Here is a 13,285-nt window from a genome sequence, read left to right as displayed (position 1 = left end):
GCCAGACCGAGCGGCAACTCCCAGCCCGGGCTGCAAGAGAAGGAGGCGGGAGCGGGAGAGAGCGGGCGCGCGCGAGGGCGAGCCGTGCACGGGAAGAAACTGACACCCGGACCCCCCACTTCTCCTGCACGGTGCTGGCAATCAGATCGCGTTTAAGCAATTTCCTGAGCCCGAGAATAGCAATGAGTCGGGAGACTTTGGCGGACTGAAATTGGGAGCTGCAGTCACTCCCCAGGTTTTGTGTGTGTGTGTGTGTGGTGTTTTTTTGTTTGTTTGTTTTTGTTTTGTTTTGATTTTTCCTTTTCCAGAAGGAAAGTTGGGGAGGGCGCTACAATTGAGAAACAGCTTTTTGTTTGCTTGTTTTTTTAATCTTGCACTTTGAAACCGCGGACTGTGGCAGGGTGCGCTCTTGTGGTTGGTGCTTTTTTTTTTTTTTTGGTTTTTTCCCCCCCCCCCCCCGCCTAAACTCCTCTGTCGGTTTGTAAACATTACCTGTGAATTGCCCAGCCGAAACGGCTGTTGGGGCAAGAAACTTCTTGTTAGAACTTCCCACCCCCGGCTTTCCCTCCACCCCTCACTGTCCCAATCTTGTGAGACGCTCCCCCCCCTCCGCCGGACAGAGTTTATTCCCCCCACCCCTTTTCCTCGCCCAGTGCTCTGCATCTGGAAAGAGATCAGTTCAAGAGTGGCCAGGTGGGACGCCTCTCTTTTGCCTTATTCAGCTTATTTATTGTTATTTGGGGTGTTTTCTTTCTTCCTTTTTTTAATTCCTGTTTTGCTTAGTCCGGGGAGTTTCGTCCACCGCCTCCTACCTCCTCCCCCTGTGCCCGGCTCCGCCGAGCGGAGGATGGTGTGGAAATGGCTGGGCGCGCTGGTAGTGTTCCCTCTGCAAATGATCTATCTGGTGACCAAAGCAGCTGTGGGACTGGTGTTGCCCCCCAAGCTTCGGGACCTGTCCCGGGAGTCAGTCCTCATCACCGGCGGTGGGAGAGGCATCGGGCGCCACCTCGCTCGGGAGTTCGCAGAGCGTGGCGCCAGAAAGGTACGCGGCGTGGGGGCGGGGTGGCACTGCGACACCTGGAAGTGGGCGCCGAGGGTGAGGGGACTCTGGCGCGAGCGCTTGGGGAGGGGGGGTGCTCCCACCTGCTGCGGCTGCGGCAACCAGCGCCAACAAGCTGAGAGTCTCTGGCCACCCACCCCTTGCATCACCTGGATCTGCTAAACTAGCCGGTTTCAACCTTTGTAAATTTCCCCGGCACCAGTCTTTTTTTGGCAAGTCCTAAACTGATCGGATTCCCTGAGATTGATATCTGACCGACTATGTGCCCCCACCCACCCCCAGACTTAGGACACCCACCCATTCCTCCTCGTGACTTCATCTCTAAGGTGTTGTGCCCCCTACAATTCCCCCCTTCTGCCCGCACCCCGTTGAGCGCAGGGTGTGCGCGCCCCTGGGTAGAGCTGGAAATCCTGACTGCTAGGTTGTGCCTGATATTTTGCTTGGCAGCTCGCTGCCTAGTCCAAACCTGGGCGGCTACAGCTCTGCAGGGCCGTGAGAGGAGTACACGTTCGGGTTTGAAAAGGAGGGAGTTGACTTGGATGGTATAGCCTGGCAGAAAGACTGGGAGGCCCAAGTGTTTCAAAGCCGGACAGAGGCGTGCGAGGGTAACCAGCCGCTGATAAGGACCCTTCAACCTTGATCCTCTCGCCCTCCACAGCAGAGGGGATCCTTCCTTCCCCACTGGATTAGGAGGTGCCACTATTCCTCCACTGTCCACTGCCTCTCGCTATGTGGGTGACTGCAGCTCCCCTTGCTCCGGGGACGTGCAGGAGAGTATTGGAGGGAGAGCCAGCTGTCACCCAACTTGCAACTGCAGACCAGGCTGACCCATCCAGTGGCAAGAGCAATGGAGAGGGATTTGAGAACTGCAGACCCGGGCTGTCTCCAGCCGGCTGGCCAGCAAAGACGAAGAACAAACTAGGGAATTAGTTTGAAATTTAAACTGTTGCTAAGGAGGGGGCAGCAGGACTAGGCAAGCCAGCTGATCTGACGTGGAGCTGCATACCTTGGGGATTAGAGTAAATATGCTCTGTGGAAAGCCAAACCTTCTTGTAATTCCAGGTTGCTTTTGTTTTGTTAAATACTGCCGAGATTTACAATTCCTTCGGTGGCTCGGACTGAACTTTGGAGTCTGAACTATCAGCCCAAGCTGATTGCCCATTAACTCTTCCCTGGCTGGGTTGTCCTAGCACAGCTGGGGCGGGGGTCATCCAGCTGTCCAGGGCTCCTGAATCTCCTTGGGTGGTTTGGACAGCTGCTTAACCTTGCCTTTAGAAGGGGGTGGTTTTTAACCCTTGGACTCTCTGAATTAAGGGGAAGTAAAAGTTGTTCTCAGCAGTTTCTCTTGGGGAGTGGTGGGGGTGTCCCTGTGGAAGGCTTCCAAAGCCCTTGGTGGAGGGGGACCAGGAGGGCAGAAGGGTTACTTGGTGACAGTTGCTTATGCTTGACACTAGTTGGCTGTCTGTGTCCCTGTCTCATCTGACTATTCCAGCTGGCCCTGCCCTGCCGTCCCTTTCACTCTCTCTGTGCTTGGCTGCAGTAGGCTTACCGAGGAAAGCTTTGTCAATCTGGAAAAACTTGACCGACTGTAAACAATCCTGAAGTGAAGGCAGGAGAAGGCCCTGGGGTGTGTGTGTGTGTGTGTGTGTGTGTGTGTGTGTGTGTGTGTGTGTGCGTGCGCGCGCGCGCGCGCGTGTAGGGGGGGTAACCATGCAGAGTAGATCCAGCAGGTTCATACCCTGGAAGGCACAACCCCACCTACATGCTTGGGAAGAACAAGTTTACCCAGGCTGATGAGAAATAGGCCTTTAATTGGTGACAGGGTCACCCAAAACAAAATCCGGGGGGGGGGGGGAGCTGGGAAACTGCCTGCTGGTGCTATTCACTTGGCTGGCAGGATAACCCCCTCCCCCCAGGGCTCTCTGGAACCGTAACTCTCTGAAGTTAGAGGAGCCACTGCACTCAGTAAGCCTGTCTCCAGCTATCCCCGTGGGAATGTGCCCTCCAGCCCCTCTTGTCTTCGTACATCTGGGGTCAGCGCATGGACCTGGGGACAATCCCCGGAGCCAGTGGGCTTGGCAGCAAAGAGCTGTGTGCTGTGGGGGGTTGGGAGTTTGCAGTTGATTTGGTGGGGGACAGGTGTGAACTGGGGGTGGCCCGGGAGTATGGGAGGGAGGTAGAGAAGGCCAGTGGTGTGCAGTGAGGTAGTCACCACCAGCAGCGTTGGTTAAGGGAGAGGCTGACACTGGGAGCACTCCCTGCCTGAATATCTCTAGGAGAGATTCCCCCAGTGGGAAAGAAAGGCAGGCGGCTTCTGCAGACAGCAAGCCTGTCCAGGAGGGGGCGGGACAACCCAGTTTCCCATAATGACCTTGAGTTAAGTAGGATTTGCGATATTTGTGGACCGTGGGGAGCCTACCAAGCTGACCCAAATAAAGGGTTTTCTTTTAAAAAAAGATTTACTTTGTTTATGTGTGTGTGTGCCCGTACGCATGTGCACACGCACACACCCACACGCGCACATGCAGGTGTGTGTGGAAGCCAGGGGATGTCTGATCCCCTAGCGATGGAATTACAGCTTGATGTGGGTGCTCAGAACTGAACTCTGGTACTCTGCAAGAACACCAAATGCTCTAAACCACTGAGCATCCCTCCAGCCCCTCAGAGTTTGTCTTAAAAGAATACAGATGTCAAAAATTCAGAAGCTCTTCATCAGGAAACAGCTCTCCCTACCTACAAGACACCAAGTTGAGGAGAGACAGAAACAGCGACCCTTAGGGATTTGGGGTGGGGGGGAAGCCCCTTGTTGGGTCATCTTCTGAGCAAACCTTTTTAAATTTTCTGTGTCTCTGTAATTGCTCCCCACAAAGTAGTGAAAACTCGGGCTTGTCCCCAAGTCTGCAAGTTTGTCACGGTTTTAACGTGGCCTCTTGATGGAAGCAGGAGAAGATTTATGAGGGGACTGTGTGGAGGTATTTGGGCACCCCATAGCCTTTGGTCCAGTTAGAGGCAAGCATCCAGACCATGACTGAAGACTTACAGAAGCAGGGGCCCTGGGTCCAGCATCCCCACTGAGGACCCAATGTCCCATTTCAGAAAGGCACTGTAAGAAGTAGCTTGGGGTTGCATTTGCTTCAGTATCCATGATTTACAGGGCATGTGCCGTGAAGCAGCCAGCCAGGGCCTGGCCCTCGGGTCCATTTGTAAGTCCCATTCTGTTCCCGTATCCCCTTTCTTTGTGTGCCATCCCTTCCCACTCCCAGTGGCTAAACTGGCCCAAGCTCACCATTCCCTTGGCTAGAGGCCAGTTCAAAGCTTGCTTACAGCATCCGGCAGCTCTGGGCTGGAGGCAGGGCTGGAGGCTAGGTAGAGATACAGTAAAGATCCCAGAAGACTTGACATCACAGCAAGATGTTACAGCAAGGGCACGCATTAGTGGTGGTGGCGTCTTCAGTGGCGTTTGTCGTGACTTAACCACACACCAGGTAGTTTAATGGCAAGTGACTCGTGGAGCTTGTCGCCCGCCGACTGCCTCAGCCTCTCTTGCTGGTCATCAGATCTCTCTGAGTGAAGAAAGGTTGGGAAGGTAGGACACTGCGTACCCACTTCCAAACTCCTTCATGAGCCCCCAGCTTGCTGCTGCTGACCGTCCACTCTGAGAAAGCAAGCACTGCTGTACTTAAGAGAAGGTGCCCTTCTACCTAGGGGAGGGGTCTGGTCCTCACAATCCCCAGAAGTCATCCCTAAAGCCATGTTGTCACCAGCAGAGTCGTGCAGTTAATGGTTCTCCCTTACAACTGGGGATTTCCAGACTAGGGAGATGTCACAGCAATTAAGAACACAGCAATTAAGAACACTGATCTATTCCTCTCCCAGAGAACCTGGGTTCAATTCCCAGCAGCTACATGACAGCTCACAGCAGTCTGTAATTCCAGTTTCTGGGATCTGATGCCCTCTTCTGGCCTCTGAGGACACTGCTACTTGTGGTACATACACATATAGACAAAACATCCACACACGTAAACAAAAATCTCAAAATGGGGGGAGGGGTGCTGACAGCTAACGCAGGAGAAGAAAGCCCCCCCGCCCAGCATGCCCTCACCAGGACCTTGGGCAGTTATGGCTTGCCATTGTCCTCGTTTCTCAGGGTACTGTAGGGAAGTATAACCAGGTGTATTCCCACCCTCCATTCTCAACTTTAATTTTAATATACCATGAGTCTCTGGAAATACATGCCGGACATCCGCTTTGGCTCCTGGCTTCTGATGGGACTGGGATCTGCCAGCCTGGCTATGATCAATTGTGTGATTGGCGACACGAATGACTGAAGTTTTACATGTGATCGTGGTTGTAAGCATGATCGTCACTGTACACAATAGTCATCGCACACAGGACTGTAACACTATTATATGTGGCTGTGGCAACATCTATAACATCGTAACATTCATGACCACAGGGCGTTTTCATATCATTCCTTTGAGTGGCCTTGCTGGCCCTCGGGGGACCTGTAGCTTGTGCACAAAATAAAGGTGCAGTTGGGATCAGAGCCTTTTACTAGAAGCCAGCTTTGAACCCCTGGTTCCTAGTTTCACAACCAGAGTTTCTCCTTCTGGGCTGGCTAATCTCAGCCCCACCCAACTGTCTCCCTCGGGGTCACAGCGAGGTCAGGCAAGAACTGTTAAATCTTGGGGCCTGGTCTACAGAGGGTTCTGGAGGGGGAGTCTGGTGAGCAGGAGTCAACAGGATGCAGGCAGGATGTGAATAAACCCACTTATTCAAAGAACCTTGTCGGGGTGCATTTAAATACAATGGGTGGGATGCTTGCCAAAGGGTCAGGCTGGCAGCCATCGGGGTTAATTTTAAAGCCAGGCTTGGCAACCCAAGCTTATTATTCCAAGTCTTGAGAGCTAAGGCAGACGGAGATCAGGAGCTCAAGGCCAGCCTCTGCTTCCTAGCGGAGTTCTTTATTATCTTGTTTTGCTGTTTTTTTTTTTTTAAGATTTAATTATTTGTTTTATGAGTATGTATATATGCCTGAGTATATGTAAGCATGCCACCTGTCTGAAGGTACCCATGGAGGCCAGAAAAAGATCAGATCCCCTGAAATTACAAGGGTTTGTGAACTTCCCAATGTGGGTGCTGGGAAGAGAACGCCAGGTCTCTACAAGAGCCCCAAGTGCTCTCTGAACTGTTGAGTCATCTCTCCAGACCCCATAGCAGGTTTGGGATCATCTTTGGCTTCTTGAAACTATCAACACCCCCCTCCTCCAAGGAATGGCATAGTGACTCAAAGATACAGGGCCTGTTGGTAAAGAACCACCACTAGGTCCTAGCAGCCCTAGAAAGCCAAGGCTGTCTGTCCGTCATTTCTCAGTACTCCGGTTAAACAGACAAGTGCCAGCAAGTCCATCTTTAGGGGACTGATATGGGGTTGACCTTTTAAGTAAAGGACCGGGGATATACATGAAAAGTCCTGGCCATAGATAAATAAATAAATAAATAAATAAATAAATAAATAAATAAATAAATGAAAATTTAAAAAGAAAGGAAGAGCACAAATGTCTCTCTTTAGTGTCAGGATGAATCCTCACTCCCTCCTGCCACATCTGAGGCCACGGAGCTCAGTCTCTGCTGAGAAATGACCTGCGACCTTTGAGCCTGCAGGGTGTTGAGGTTACCCTGGAGGGAGGGCAGTCTTGGGGAGACTCCTGGAAGTAGATGACTGCCCAGGGGAAGGCAGTAAAGTCCCACCTCATCCTAAATGGGCAGTTGTAGGAATCTAGTAGAGTCCCCGTATCTAGGGTAAACATTGGAATGAAATAGTTGTTTTTCATTGTATCTAGGGTAAACAGAGGAATGGCTGTTTTCTAGAAGTACTTTGACCTCGAAGAAATCACTGTGGGAAACAGTGGCTGTTTGCTGTCATCTAGAGTGGGGTTTTTCTGAAGGAGCTGTACAGCCTTGGCGTGACCTTGGTCCAAAACCATTCCTGCCACACCTGGTCTTTTGTTATTGGATAAGCAATGGCGGGGCGATCCCACAAAAACTACATCATGGTGTCTTTAGTTACCTTGCTTCTTTCTATATACTAGCATCTCCCAGGATCACTTGCTGCTGTGGGTAAAGGTGGGGTGGGGCAGGAAGGCGGACCAGGTGAGCATTCTGCTACTCCACCCACTGAGGAATGCCAGTGGCTCCCTTACTATTACCCTAGACCTGGCTACCACTGTATTGGTCTACTTGAGTTGCCATGGCTACTGGGCCAACGTATTTTCCACTCCAAAATGGAATCGTGTTATGCTCAGAGGAAAATACATCACACAACAGGCGCCCAGCCCAGGAGAGCATGGTTGACCATGCCAGCCCCAAAGCCAAGGCCTGACCCACGGGCAGGCAGGGTCACTTGCCAAGTCTCCTGAGTGTTGGTAGTAGCTCACTAGTCCCAGCATCTAGCAGTGCTGTGTTACAACCAGGGCTGCTGGGAACCAGTGCCCAATAATAGCACTCTTAGTGGGGGATCTCCAAGGAATGTGCTGTGTGATCCTGAGCAAGTGACTGTGTCTCTCTGGGCATTGGGTCCCTCATCTGAAAAATCAAAGTATAAAGAGTCAGTCAGAAACTCATATAAACCTCTAACTGCTTGTGAAAGCTCCCCCCCCCCAAAAAAAAAGAGTGCCCATCTGTGGGGACAGTGGAAGCCAGGAAGGGGAGAGGGGACTTTGTTCATACCGGAGCACAGGTGGCACCAACCACAAGGGACACAACCTGCCTGGGCCTGGTTCTGAACTTTGGCCTGTGGCTCCTCCAGGACAGACAGAATTCTGCCCAGGCCATAGAAGCTATAGGCCAATCTTAGTCTTTGACCGTGATCCTGGCTCATTCACGCCACAAACCACGCTGTTGCCATGATTGGTGGCTGGTGAATAGCCAGTTTCTTCCTGGGCAGGGACTGGTCCAGTGCAGACTCTGCCGTGGCTGAGGGCTAGAGAGACCTGAACCCCTCTCCCCTCCATTAGTCACTGGCAGGACGGTGGTGAGCCCAGAGTCATGGGTTACCATGACAACTCACTATACCGTAGCTGCTGTTTGACAAGTCTGTACATCTAAACTGCCCAGGAAGAAGGAGGCCCAGGCAGGCTCTGGCACAGTGACTGGTGCTTGGGGGTATGTCATAAGTGACTGTTGTCTGAATGGACCCAGGATGCTCCTATCCTTGCTATTGAAACCACTGTTTACTAAGCACCTACTACGTGCCAAAGACTTTTCTAGTGGCTTCACACATGGCAAGGCCACCTGTGTCACTCACTTTTCTCACCGCTGTGACTAAAGCAGCTTGAGGGAGAAAGGGTTTGTCCTGGCTCCCAGTTGAGGGAGTCCACAGTGTGGCAGGAATATGAGAAGCCCAGACATTTCTGCCGTCAGGAAGCAGAGGGGCGAATTCTAAGGCTCAACTCAACTTCCCCTTTTCATTCAGACCTCTGTATTATCCTAGACCCAGCCCACACTTAGGGCGGGCCTTTCTGCCCCGGTTAGCCTAGATAATCCCTTGCAGCCTACCCAGATACTTGTCTGCTGGCTGATTCTAGATCCTGTCAAACTGACAGTGTTAAACCATAAGCCCTTCCAGTGTGGCTACCATTGTCACCCTCTCCTGGAAACCAAGACTCTAAGAAAGGCCACCTAAAGTCACCCAGCTCTGGGCCAGGAGGATGGCTTTATTGGTAAAGGCCATTGCCACACAAGGGTGAGGGCCTGAGTTAGTCCCTGTACCCGTGTAAGAAGCTGAATACAGCAGCATCCACCAGTAATCCCAGCACTGAGAGACAACACTGAATTACAAAGACCCGCAATCCCCGGGGCTTGCTGGCCAGACAACCCAGACTACGTGGTGAGCTCCAGGCCAGTGAGAAACCCTGTCTCCAAAAAACAATGAAGTGGAGATTGATTGAAGAAGACAGCCAGCATTAACCTCTGGCTTCCACAAGCAGCTGTGCAGATGCACAAACCTAGACACACACATAGACACAAAGTCACGGCTCCTAAAAGACCCCAGTGTCTGTCCCCAGTAGTGCCTCTCAGTTAATCATTGCGTGGAAGGGACCCTGCTGACAGCTCTCTGGGAAGGTGCATAGTGTGTGTCTCTAACAGCCAAGACTGTCTGCCATGCTCAGACGACAGCAGTGTCAGCCACCCTAGGCGGAATCTGACCGCACTGGGGGTCTGGGACCGGGAACGTAGCAGTGCCTAGCTCAGTCTCCTCATATGGCTGTTTCATAAGCCACCCTACCTTTAGGCCGACTTCTCTGCCGTGAGGCTCCTCACCCGGCCCTTTAGTCCTCCTCAGGAGGAAGCACCAGAGGATCCAGGCCTGCCCTCCCCGCCTAACCCAGTAGGACTGTATCAGGTCATTTGCTGACATCCATGTGCAAAAAAGGGTAGAAGGGACTTTCTCCCTGTTGAGAGGAAAGCTCTCCAACTCTCCAGAGTTAGTAGTTCAAAGGGACAAAGTAAACAGCCACCAAAGTGGCCCAGTGGCCATGAGCGGACCTCCTGTGCAAACTTTGTAGATATAAAGCCCCGAGGAGCCTTTGCTAGACATGTCTGGGGGCATTTTTGCAGGTGTGTAAGAGATCTATCTGTTCTTCCTCCCGCAGCCTCAGGCCCTTGAGCAGGCAGTTCTGAGTTGGCCCAGGCAGGCTCCCCAACCCCTGTCTACAGCTCCTGCTGCCTGTCACCCAAGGCCTATAACCAATTGCTTGTCACAAGAACACTACAGGTCACTGTGGGGGTGGGGCCAGTGTGGCTACAGAGGGAAGCTTCACCTTTACCTGGGCAGGTGATGCTGCCAGGCACACCCACGTGGGGCCCAGCTATCTCCCACGGTCTCAGCTAGCAAAGACCTAGTAGTCTGCCCTGGCCTGTTACAGCTACTTCCCCTATGAACACACAACGGAGTGGGAAGGGACCTGAGGGATGGTAAGGCACAGGTTCCGCATGGGCTGGAGACTGTGCTCTCCTGGGGTTTGCACCTCCTTGGCTGACACAAGTATTGTCTTGCATCATGGAAGTGTGTGTGTTTCTTAAGGAACAAGTGTAATGAAGCAATTCAGATTTTTGAACTCTGGAGTCAGGAGCAGCAAAGTTTGCAGGTTGCCTCTTCTGTTTACTTACCGTGTTGCCCTGGGCAAGTTGCTAAAGCGCTCTGATGCTTGCATGGAATTAAGTAGATAGCCTGTGTAAAGTTCAGAGTACACAGTGAGGGATCAGTAAGTGCTAGCTGCTGTGGTGATTGGATCTACAGGTCATACTCTCTAAGGCAGAAACGTTTCTTTCCTTTGAACTGATGCTGAGAGGTTGCCATGGGTTGCTATGCTGTTGATTCTGTGTCCATAACCAGTGCACTCTATCCAAGCTTCTGTGGCCACGCTGCTGGTGCTCACAAACTCAGTGCACAGAATAGTGCACACTCAAAAAGGGTTCCCGAGGTCAGAAGCCAGCCTAGATCTCAACTGGTCTGAATGCAGGTGTAAGAGCTGTGTTCTTTCTTCTACTTTCCAGCTCCCCTAGGCTGCTGCAGTCCTTGGTTATGACCCCTTGCCCAGGCTCCTCCTCCATTCCAGAATCCTTGACCGTATCTCTGTCTTTCACCCCTACATATAGCCACATCAGGCTCTTCTGTCTCCCCCATCCATTCAGCAGGGGCCAGAACCCAACATCCCACACGTCATTCATGCTGGGCAGGCCCTCTGCCACCTCTCCGCCCCTGCCCTTCCTTTGCCTGCTTTTAAAATTCCATTTTCACTTTAACTGTGTGTATGTGAAGGGAAGGGTGTGTGCGTGTGGGTGAAGTGTGGGTGAAGTGCATGGAGGCAAAGAGGGTGCCGGGTCCCCTGGAGCTGGGGTTACAGGGTTGTTAGCCACCGTGCAGGTGCGAAGAACGGAACTCAGGTCTTCGGCGAGAGCAGTTCGAGCTCTTAGCCGTGACACTGTCTCTCAAGCCCTCCTCGCCTGATTTAAGGGAACCCAGTGACTGTCTGCTAGCTCAGATAATCCGGGACAGTCAGTCTGAAAACCGAAGAGTCAACACATTCAGGTCCCCCAGGCTTGTTCACCCCTTTCCCATGGAAAGTGACATGTTCTGAGGTGAGGCCTTGGGGGCTGCTTTCCTGCGAGTCGCTCCCTTCTCCCTGTGCAGGCCTCAGTGTTCTCATCTATGAAATGGCCATGCTTGCCTCAATCTCCCATAGACTTTGGGAGAACTGCCTAATGTTTGGGCTCTCTACCAGGCCTCCTTGTCTCTCACTCTGTACCTGTTCCAGAAGCCACACACACAGTGGCCGGGGCCAGAAGATTTCACTGTCCCAGCAGGCGGCAGGACAGTAGCTGTAGACTCACTAGAGAAGAGTGTTAACTGTGTCATTCTGAGTGTGGAAAAGAACAGGCTGGTCTCACTGAAGAGTCTCCTCACGGGTAGATGGGAGGGAAGGACATCTGGGACTCTCTGAGGACGTTGGTGGGCATTGCCCAAGTGTGGAGAGGGCCAAGCGTCTTCCTCTACTGCCTATGTGACAACCTTAGTGTGATGGCGTCAACCTAGTGGGGTGGGAGCTCTCATGGGCAGGTGGTGGCCACCGTGTTTGATCCCACTGTTAAGAAAATACTTCCTGAGTCTTGAGCGGGGTCCAGGTCATATATAAGGATGAGGCAGATGTTGTGGCAGAAGGAGACGTGTCTAGTAAAGAAAAGATAGGCAAGGGTGGGCTAGCCAAGTGTTGGAGAAAGAGAGAAAAAGACAAAGGCTGAACCACTGATCCGGTAGCTTCGCATGGAGTTTGGACTTGATTGGGAGAGCACCAGGGAGCCATAGAAGGCTTCCTGCAGAAATGCATGACAACAGGTTAGAGGCTGTGACAGGAGTCTGATCTTCCTACCGGCATTCTCCGAAAGTGGAGGGATTGGGGTGCCTTCCACAGAAGGCTACTTGTGTAGGGCTGGTCCCCAAGAAAAGCCCTGTCCTCCCTGATACCCCACACGTGTGTTCCCACCATCCTGCTCCCTGCAGGATGCGCTGACCCAGCTACTTCCGGCTATTGCGTTCCCCAGCCCTGCGTGCCTAGGTCCCCATTCTGACAGCCTGCCAGCGGACAACTGGAAGGTCACCTCCACGGCCTGTGTCCTGTGTCCTCTCAGAGATGAAATGGGCTCCTAGCAAAAAACCTTCACACAGCCTCTTTAAGGCCTGCCTTTGGAAGTTTGTCAATAAAATGCTTAACGAGCTAGGTCTCCCTGGGAACCACCGGCCCTGGTGTGTTACTGGGCACGGCACGTTTTGTGACCTCTGAATTACACCACACTGAGGAGTGGAGGAGGAGTGGCCATAGGACAAGTTCATCTTTCTAAACTGCAGCTGAATTCTCACCTCTGCTGTGCCACCTGCCAGGGCCAGGGCAAGCCAGCCACTTCCTGGCTGCACTCTTGACAGGCAATGCTTCTAGGGTCCTGGTGCCCATCTCCGAAGTGATTCAGAGCCAGCGAGATACGCAACAGATAAAGATGACGGGTGACCTGGTTCAGTCCCCAGAACCCACGTAAAGGTAGGAGAGAACTAGTTCCACAAAGCTGTCCTCAGACTTCATAAATGCTACGGCAATCATGTCCCCCACAGACACGATACACACAGACACACGATAGGAATAACTTCTTTAAGAAATGCACATGAAAGAGTCAGTGGTTAAGATGCTTGCTGCTCTTGCAGAGGACCCAGATCCAGTTCCTAGCACCCACATGATGGCTCACAGCTGTCTATAATGCCAGTTCCAGGGGATCTGATGCCCTCTTCCAGATTCTTCTGGCACCAGACACGCACATGCTACGCACACACATGTATGTCGGCAAATACTCATACACATAAAATAAAAAATAAATCTAAAAAGGTATTTTATGTGTATATATGCTCTTATTCTCTGAGCCATCTCCCCAGCCTGCGTCTTGGAGCATGAACGGCAGATCTGTGTTTCCTGCTACCTGGACTGGTGGAAGGAAGGCTTGTGGCTGAGCGACAGTGCTGAGTGGTGTTGATAGGTGTCCACCGTGAGAGCTAGGCTGGCTTCCTGCGGGTGACCAGGCAATTGCACTCAGCCCTCCACTTGGTTTCCCTCTCTAGGGTCGCCATGATTAAATTCTTTTTTTTTTTTTTTTTTTTTTTTTTTTTTTTTTTTTTTTTTT

General features: G+C 52.1%; 1 protein-coding gene across 3 annotated transcripts in view; it reads left to right on the top strand.

Annotated features, from left to right (window-relative positions):
- Positions 1–29: 29 nt before the first annotated feature.
- Positions 30–13,285, top strand: part of Dhrs3 (dehydrogenase/reductase 3) — a 33,264-nt gene continuing 20,008 nt past the window's right edge. The window contains exons 1-2 of one of the 3 annotated variants that reach the window (XM_005353748.3): positions 30–235; positions 784–1,042. In XM_005353748.3, coding sequence (XP_005353805.1) covers positions 848–1,042 — 195 coding nt within the window. In that variant the 5' untranslated portion in view covers positions 30–235; positions 784–847. Of the gene's footprint in view, positions 236–454; positions 694–783; positions 1,043–13,285 lie in introns of those variants that run through there. The other 2 variants (XM_005353749.2, XM_026782255.1) reach the window with 2 other exon arrangements.

Source organism: Microtus ochrogaster, chromosome 10 (genome assembly GCF_000317375.1).
Source record: "Microtus ochrogaster isolate Prairie Vole_2 chromosome 10, MicOch1.0, whole genome shotgun sequence".
NCBI classification, from domain to species: Eukaryota; Metazoa; Chordata; class Mammalia; order Rodentia; family Cricetidae; genus Microtus; species Microtus ochrogaster.
This window is presented reverse-complemented; position numbering and strand designations above follow the sequence as displayed.